Source organism: Leuciscus leuciscus (assembly GCF_965113295.1).
Source record: "Leuciscus leuciscus genome assembly, chromosome: 1".
Lineage (NCBI taxonomy): Eukaryota > Metazoa > Chordata > Actinopteri > Cypriniformes > Leuciscidae > Leuciscus > Leuciscus leuciscus.
The window spans coordinates 7,923,264-7,932,785 of record NC_138725.1 but is presented as its reverse complement, the minus strand read 5'-3'; the positions used below and the strand labels follow the sequence as shown (position 1 = coordinate 7,932,785).

The 9,522-nt window shown below is 36.1% G+C and overlaps 2 protein-coding genes across 4 annotated transcripts in view; one reads left to right on the top strand and one right to left on the bottom strand.

The window, feature by feature from the left end:
- Positions 1-9,522, bottom strand: part of LOC309492160 (uncharacterized protein) — a 129,813-nt gene that overhangs the window by 51,454 nt on the left and 68,837 nt on the right. The gene's annotated exons all lie outside the window — the stretch shown is intronic.
- On the top strand, positions 1,905-7,450 carry LOC309491035 (uncharacterized protein). 3 transcript variants are annotated; one of them, XM_082160440.1, is made up of 5 exons: positions 1,922-1,960; positions 3,823-3,854; positions 3,996-4,469; positions 5,667-5,857; positions 6,017-7,450. In XM_082160440.1, the coding sequence occupies exons 3-5, from the start codon at positions 4,412-4,414 to the stop codon at positions 7,331-7,333; spliced, it is 1,566 nt and encodes a 521-aa protein (XP_082016566.1). In that variant the 5' UTR covers positions 1,922-1,960; positions 3,823-3,854; positions 3,996-4,411; the 3' UTR covers positions 7,334-7,450. The 3 variants fall into 3 exon arrangements, with proteins under 3 accessions (XP_082016568.1, XP_082016567.1, XP_082016566.1); XM_082160442.1 differs by lacking the exons at positions 3,823-3,854; positions 5,667-5,857 and having other exon boundaries at positions 1,905-1,960; positions 6,087-7,450; XM_082160441.1 differs by lacking the exons at positions 3,823-3,854; positions 5,667-5,857 and having other exon boundaries at positions 1,905-1,960; positions 5,997-7,450.

Below are 9,522 nucleotides of genomic sequence, written 5' to 3'. Positions count from 1 at the left end.
GCTCTGTCTCTATTGGCACACATCTCGAAATGATGAGAATTTAACATATTTCCTCAACTAGGATTTCTTAGGACTTTTAGTATGTTGTTCTGGACACCTCATAGAAATTATCTATGCTGAAAAAAATTATTTTACAATTAGTTCTATTTTTGGCTCCAAAATGAGTTACTTTGCCTGGACTAAATGGGAATATTACCGCTGTAATCTTGAAAACAAACGCATGACTTACCGCCACCCTCTGGACTGGGGAGTAAAGCGTCGAAATACTAGGAGAGCATGTTTACAGTCATTCTGTAAACACGGGGATTCGGTCATATTTCAACTTGGATTTTTGTTTTGTTTTAAACTACATCATTTTCTAAATAGCCCACATCATTAGACACATATTAAACCTCCAAAAAAAAAATCATATTTTCCCACCTCAGGCATTTAAGACTTTTATTAATTTCAGTGTTTTTCAGATTTAAACACCTTTTATTCTCAACCCCTGTAATGGACAAAATGGACTTGGTTTAAATAACTGTCACCGTCCCGCTAGCGGGATGCCTGCGTTTACTTCTATATTACAATTAAATCCTAATCTAATCATGACAAACTATATATCATTGGAAAGGTCTAAGACTCCTAAATATATATTTTAGCACTGTTTTTTGTTACAAATTGTGTATGAACAGTAATAGTTCATACAGTTCTGACCTTTGTCACAAAAAAGTCGACACACACACACTTTTAATAATTTAAACTTTGGTTTTCATGCTAAAAGTTTATAATAAAACATATAAGCCTAATCTAGTATTTGTCAATATACTAGATTATATTCAATCTTCTAAAAAGTGTAATATATGTAGGCCTATATATATATTATCCTCTAAAATATATCATCTTTTTTATCGCCTTTTTTATTACATCACATATTATTAATATTACACAATACCACAGGAACTCTTTGTATGGGACGTGTCTAAAGCTTTGTTAGCTTAATGTACCAGAACAGTCATTAAAGATTAATCTAAAATAGACACCAACCTGCTTGTTCCTCGTGTTTTATAAATTCTCCAGGGTTCTGGTTCACTCGAGTCCTCCTCGATCTCCTCTTTTAACAAACACAATCTTCTCAGTTCAGTTGCAGAGTCATTATACAAAACGGGTGCCATTTCCACTTTGCAATTTTCCAAATTTTCATTAAGAACAAACTTATTTTTGAAAAACTTACACCTTTATGTTAATATGTTACCATAATATGTTAATCCTCCAAAAAAAATTTATTTTCCCACCTCAGGCACAAAATCCTTAATAATATTATCCTTTTTATTCAGGCATGGGAGTCTTTCTTGTACCACCCTGTCACAGACAATATGTATGCCATTAGAGTAGTAAAACAAGAAATATATTTTTAAAATCAAATGTTTTCCTAATAGTAAATTGTCCCTTTTTTTTTGTATACCATCAATAGAAAGTCTGTAATTTAATCTTTTTTTATTTTATTTTATTTTTTTATCTTGAAATATTTATTGACCCGATTCAAAATATTTTAATGTCATAGTCTTCAGAGATTCACGTTTTGATTTGTTTCAAAAACACATTTTTTGTTTCAAAAACGTGCACTTTGAAACCCATTTTCAAAGGTTTGCGGTTTCAGGCAAAAATTATATTGAATTATATTGACCGTAAAAAGTAAAACGTTTTACACTGAAAACATAGGCTACTGATGACATTCAACACATTGAATACATTTTGTATAGAAAGTTGTATATCATAAACATGTCATCTCTGTAGTTTTTTTGCAATTAAAAAAAGTGCTTGCTTCCTCATTATCATGCATCACATGAAAAAAAAAGGAGTAAAATGAGTCTCTGATCCAAAACCCACAACAGATGGCGCTAATTCGAGCCGCAAATAAAGAAGGAGAAGAAGAAGAGTTTCAGCGTCGAGTCTTCTGAGTTGAGGAGAGCAGTTCACGGTATTTCTCATATTTACTCAACCATCACACACACTTTATACAGTTTGATTAAGCGACAGACTCATTTCTGTATTGTTTTCATCGATCACAGCGATACTTGTGCGTCTTTTCTGGCGTCTTCCTTCTGAAATAAACATTTAGTGCAGCAGCAGCGAGCATGAGGAGAATATGTTGAGTTCATTCAGACCTGAGCGATGTTGTGTTCGTTTGTGTGATTGTCTCGATGTTTGGAGTGAGAACTGTTCCTGAATGTCAAGAAGTTAAAAGTCAAAATTTGAGAACTCTCCTCTGAGTTTGAGAGGGGAATTGATGCTGCTGCTGTTTTATTTCATCTTTAACTAATATGAACCGATAAGAATAAACCTCGAAATACAATGTAAGTTAAGTCGCTTTGGATAAAAAGTGTCTGCCAAATACATAAATGTAAATGTAATCAAATGTGTTACTTCACATTGTTACAATATACTGGAACAGATACTGCTAAATACTAAACATTGAGTTTATAATGAGTTTTTTAGGATCATTGTCAGTTTTAAGTCAAGTCAAGTCAAGTTTATTTGTATAGCGCTTTTCACAATACAGATTGTATCAAAGCAGCTTCACGGTATTAAATTAAAATAATACAACAAAGTTTGTTTCAAGAGGAATTTATTGATTGATAAAATTAAATTAAATATCCCCAAAATATCCCCAACTGAGCAAGCCAAAGGCAACAGTGGCAAGGAACCGAAAAACTCCATCAAGTGACCTAATGGTGTCCTAAAACTCCATCAGGTGACCTAATGGAGAAAAAAAAAAATACCTTGGGAGAACCCAGGCTCAGTCGGGGGCCAGTTCTCCTCTGGCATTTATGAGCTAGAGGCCGGATTGTAGTTTGAACTGTGGGATTATATGAATGCCTGGCTGAAGAGATGAGACTTTAATCTAGTTTTAAACTGGGAGAGCGAGTCTGAGCAACGAACAGTATCAGGAAGACTATTCCAGAGTTTTGGAGCCAAATGTGAAAATGCTCTCCCTCCTTTGGTGGTTCTGGATATCCTAGGTATGACCAAAAGCCTTGAATTTAGTGATCTTAAAGAGCGCGATGGATTATAGGGTGATAGAAGATCCGTTAAATAGACTGGAGCTAAGCCGTTTAGGGCTTTATAAGTCAGTAGCAATATCTTATAATTAATACGGAACTTTATAGGTAACCAATGTAGTGATGATAAAATCGGTGTTATATGATCATATTTTCTTGATCTCGTAAGAACTCTAGCGGCGGCATTTTGGACTAACTGTAGCTTGTTTATTGAGGATGCAGGACAACCAGCTAATAAAGCATTACAGTAATCCAGTCTCGAGGTCATGAATGCAATCTAATAACATTAGTGCAATGAATGTAGAAAATTCAAATGTATTTTAGATTATGCTGCTGTAGTTTAGTGGTTAATTAAGATGAATGCCATTAGTGTTAGTTTTTTATTTATTAATTTTTTTTATGATTTATCCATGTCATGTTGTGAGAAGCAACACTATCTTGTCTTTCAGTAGAGTAGTTCAGATATTTTATCATGTTTATCAAACAATTTTATCATGTTTCTAACAGCAAACACTCAGAATAAAGTGAGATGATCTGCTGATGATCCTGAATTGCTCATCAATATTAACAGATCTGCTGAAAACACTCTTTATTTCATGACAATAGATCCTGTTTTCACCTCATTTATTATGCTGATGTCTTCAGATCTCAGCAGACTGAGGGGATTTGTTGGCTACTTTGTGTACCTTTTATTTCTTTTTTATGATTTTGTTCTGTTTTTCTTACCATTATTTGTATTTGGAAGAATTAAAATTATTTATATTATTTTCTATATTTCTAGATACCTGCATTTTAATGAAGAAGCAGAATAATGTAAGGATTAGCAATACAAATAATAAAAATAATGAATTGGCATCAGTTACTATACGATTAATAGATAGACAGACATAAATGCTTAGAAGTGTCATTTATTATAAAAACAAACTCAGTGATTTATATTTTTGATTTTGGCAGATCAGCTCCTCCTACTACATTCACATCATCAGTGAAGCTCCTCCAACTGCATCACATCATCAGTGAAGCTCCTCCCATAGTAATTCATCATCAGTGAAGCTCCTCCCACTACAGCACATCATCAGTGAAGCTCCTCCCATAGTAATTCATCATCAGTGAAGCTCCTCCCACAGCAAGCACATCATCAGTGAAGCTCCTCCCATAGTAATTCATCTTCAGTGAAGCTCCTCCCACAGCAAGCACATCATCAGTGAAGCTCCTCCCACAGCAGTCACATCATCAGTGAAGCTCCTCCCACAGTAATTCTCCAATAAATGCTGTAAATTCCCATCAGCTACAAGTGAAGACGAGCATCAGAGCATCAGGAAGAGCTGAAATCTGCAAAGACTGAGTTTATTAAAGAGGACAGAGAGAACATGAGTGATCCAGAACCCTGCAGAATGAAACACACTGAAGATCCTGAAGAACAAAGAGGTTGGTGTTTATTCTTCATTCATTCATGATGCTGAAGAACATTCATGTTAGAAACCAGTGTTTAGATAAACAGTTAAACTATGAAACGGTTCAGAATGTTCTGGGTTTTTCTTCAACAAATGGTCAGTAGAGGGAGGTTTGAGACATTTTTATATTGATTGTCAACATCAGATCAGGCTAAATACTATTTTAACTAGTTTAAAATTAATAGTTTAATTACTATTTTATTTTACATTTATTTTATATCTGGTTCCCAAGTAGCAACAACGTTACCAGAATTTTAGTCATTTTCAACAAAGTTTACAAAATATATATTTTTAGGAATAGTCAGTAAACACCAAGTTACTGATAAAGTTACATTTGTAAAATATCATACAAGTTATTCATAGTTATAGAGATTCTTCTTACAGTAACTTTGGTAACAGGGTTGATGAATACAGTCAATGCTAAAGTTTGTGTAAAAACTGAGACAATGGATTGAGATTATTTTCTTGTCTTCCCATCATGCAGTAGAAAGAGCACAGATGATGTCACTTCCTGTGTGAATTTTATTTTTAAGAAATACTGTATTTTAAATACAGTCAGTGAAGTCAGTGCAAGGAAAAGTCTAGTGTGAACGGCCATTAATAATTAACTCAATCTCAACGTTGGTGTGGAAATATGGCAGTATTGCATATTTTAATGTTAATATCATGTTAGATAATTGTGTCATTTATCAAATATATTCAATAGTTCTTGCTAAAGAAACATGGGTTTTGTGCCTATAATGTTTTAAAAATAATAATTGGAAGATACATTTTCCTCATTCATGGAAAGTTTCAAGGACATATAATCAATTTATATTGGCATCAAATTATCATATTTTATAGCAGTTGTCTACTTTCTACTATTACATCAGGGCTCACTTTCATGTCCTTTCACTTTATTTCCTATTAATTATTTTGATGTACTGAAAATTAAATGTAATATTTGTTTCTTTCCTGTCAGACCTGATGGACGTGAAGGAGGAGAGTGAAGAACTGAGTGAAGTGAAGGAGGAGAGTGAAGAACTGATAGAAGTGAAGGAGGAGAGTGAAGAACCGAGTGAAGTGAAGGAGGAGAGTGAAGAACCGAGTGAAGTGAAGGAGGAGAGTGAAGAACCCAGTGAAGTGAAGGAGGAGAGTGAAGAACCGAGTGAAGTGAAGGAGGAGAGTGAAGAACTGAGTGAAGTGAAGGAGGAGAGTGAAGAACTGAGTGAAGTGAAGGAGGAGAGTGAAGAACTGAGTGAAGTGGAGGAGGAGAGTGAAGAACTGAGTGAAGTGAAGGAGGAGAGTGAAGAACTGAGTGAAGTGGAGGAGGAGAGTGAAGAACTGAGTGAAGTGAAGGAGGAGAGTGAAGAACTGAGTGAAGTGAAGGAGGAGAATGAAGAACTGATAGAAGTGAAGGAGGAGAGTGAAGAACCCAGTGAAGTGAAGGAGGAGAGTGAAGAACCGAGTGAAGTGAAGGAGGAGAGTGAAGAACCGAGTGAAGTGAAGGAGGAGAGTGAAGAACTGAGTGAAGTGAAGGAGGAGAGTGAAGAACTGAGTGAAGTGGAGGAGAAGAGTGAAGAACTGAGTGAAGTGGAGGAGGAGAGTGAAGAACTGAGTGAAGTGAAGGAGGAGAGTGAAGAACTGAGTGAAGTGAAGGAGGAGAGTGAAGAACTGAGTGAAGTGAAGGAGGAACATCATGTCCAACCTGGAGAAAACCCTCTGAGTCGCTCAAAGACTAAAAATACATTTTTAAAGAAAAGAAGAGCCAAGAAATCTTTCACCTGCACTCAGTGTGGAAAGAGTCTCACAAGCAAACCAAGTCTTGAGCGTCACATGATGATCCACACCGGATGGAAGCCGTTCACATGTGATCAATGTGGAAAGAGTTTCAGGCAATCAGAAAACCTTAATGTTCACATGAGGGTCCACACCGGAGAGAAGCCGTTCTCATGTGATCAGTGTGGAAAGAGTTTCACAAACAAACATAATCTTAAGATTCACATGAGGATCCACACCGGAGAGAAGCCATTCTCATGTGATCAATGCAGCAAAACATTTCTTAGTGCATCACACCTGAAGACACACCTGACAGTTCATATGAAGGAGAAGCCACATTCATGTTCTGTGTGTGGAAAGAGTTTTTCACAGCTGCCTAATTTACATAAACATGAGAAAACTCACACTGGTGTGAGAGAGTACATGTGCTTTGAGTGTGAGAAGACTTTTACTACAGCGGACGGTTTAAAACAGCACCAGATAATTCACACTGGAGAAAAACCTTACAAGTGTTCACACTGTGACAAGAGATTCAGTCAATCATCATCTCTGAAAACACATGAGAGGATCCACACTGGAGAAAAACCTTACAAGTGTTCACACTGTGACAAGAGATTCAGTCAATCATCATCTCTGAAAACACATGAGAGGATCCACACTGGAGAAAAACCTTACAAGTGTTCACACTTTGACAAGAGATTCAGTCAGTCAGAAAATCTGAAAACACATGAGAGAATCCACACTGGAGAAAAACATTACAAGTGTTCACACTGTGACAAGAGATTCAGTGAGTCATCATCTCTGAAAAAACATGAGAGGATCCACACTGGAGAAAAACCTTACAAGTGTTCACACTGTGACAAGAGATTCAGTCAATCATCATCTCTGAAAACACATGGGAGGATCCACACTGGAGAGAAGCCGCACATGTGCGATCAGTGTGGAAAGAGATTCAGTCGGTCAGCAAATCTGAAAACACATGGGAGGATCCACACTGGAGAGATCCAAGGCAGAGGGAAGTCACACACGTGTGCTCAGTGCGGAAAGAGTTTCAGAAAAGACGCACAAGTATCGCTGTGATCGATGAAAACAATACAGAAATGAGCCTGTCGCTTAATCAAACTGTATAAAGTGTGTGTGAAGTATTATTATTATTTTAGAACTGAAGTGACTCCAGTTACTAAAGGTGAAAGGAACTTTTTCAAGTGAAGCACAAAATAGTCAGAATAATTTCCTTACTAAAGAAAAAACACTGAAATAAAAATACTTCTACAGAAGACTGTATTCTCGTAACTTCTACTTTATTCTACTAAAAGCTACTAATTACATCTTCAACAGTGTAACAAGATTACTGTACTATTTTTAAAGAGTAATTCCTTATTTTACGTTTAGAATAAAAAGTCATTAAATTACAGTAATTAATTAATTAGTTAGTACTGCATTACACAACACTGATTACACAATTTTGATGATAGAGCACATCCTGTATTGTATTTTAAAGGTACAATATGCAAGATTTGATACAATATGCCGCTAGAGGGCGCTACATTCCAAACAACAACAACGGCGTAGCTTGATGACGATGTGAAGGAGCGTGGAATGTTGGGAACTGTCGTTTTCAACTCCACCGTGGATGTAAATCAGTCAGACAGGAATCAAAAAATCATGTTCATGGATGAGGTAAAGTCCTATTTTTATAAATGTTGCATTTAATGACATGCTTTTTGTGGCAAGGGGGGCGTGGTTCACCGCAAGGAAAGTAAGGTTTAATACTAAATTGGTTATTATAGATGTTACTGTGTTTGTCGAATTCATTGTTGTGATAACGCAGCGCAGTTTTACGTGTTCTAAACAATTGTTGTAAAAGTACATTCGAACATACCCACATCATTTGCCAAAATACTGATTAATCTTTATGTACAGTATAACACATGCTATATTTATTTACATGGCCATAAACACCAGGGGCCTGTACCATGATTGTAGCTGAACAAACTCGGGGTAACAGGATTGGTTTTGAGTCGACAAAACCAAACCGATGCAATCAGGCTTTATTGGTACCATGATGCAGCTCATCAACTTTCTCTGTCAACTCAGGCTTTGATCCTCAAGCTATGATTACTCCACGCGCGCGTGCACATAAAAGAGTGACTTCGACACTGAACAGCCAATCGCGTTCGATATGGATAGAGCGAGAGCTATATACTTTTCAGCGCAGGAGCTAGAGATTATTATTCAGAAATATGAAGAATATAGAAGTGTTTTTCAAGCACGCAGTAACACTGTATCTGCTGCCAAAGCAAGAGAACAATCTTGGAGGAAAATTGCTGATTGCGTTAATGTGTAGGCTAAGATAAACAATTAATGTAAATTTATGTAGGCTAATCATATAAAAAATTTATTAAATGCTAAAATGAAAATGTGTGTATTCGTGTTGATGTATACATACGTGTGTGTGTGTGTGTGTGTGTGTGTGTAGATGTATGTAAAATGTGAATGTATAGGCTATTACATCCTAAGAAAGATTGATATTCATTGATTTTTAGATGCAACCCCAACTCCAAACGGTCTTGGCAGCAGATAAAGACAAAATATAAAAATATAATTCAAAGTGGTGAGTATTTACCACAACCTTTTATTATTTTTGTGAACATTTAATCACAAACTCTTGTTTGCAGCAAACAGAAAAAAGTGTGAAATGACAGACTGATCTCATGAAATGGCGTATGTATGACACGCCAATTCGATTTCCATTTTTGGCGTGCTATCAGCACGCATAATCGCTTTTCAGCGTGTTTATCAACGCCGTTGACTTAACGTTACATTACTGTATAGATATGACCTACCCCAACTCCCTAAAAGTCCCTAAACCTACCCGTCACTGGGGTTAATCTTCTCCTACCATCCTAGGAAAAAAAATATCGATTCCCCGGTATCACCACAAGACGTGAAATAATCACGTTGGTCCCCTTTGGAAAACGTGTAGATGTCACATTTTAACGCCCATACACGTTTGCCATATCTTGAAGATATCTGTACAATTTCCACCATTGTATAGATTATAAATGTAAGATCCCTTAACTCTACTCCCACACCTAAACATACCCATTTTAAGGGACAATATTAAAATGATAAAACGTAATGGACAGATATGTAGGAAAATGGCATTTTTATGAACAATATGGCATTAAAAGATAGTTTGAGCCACGAATCCTACCCCTAAACCTAACCATAACCATTTCTTAAAACTACCTAGGCAACAATTAAAA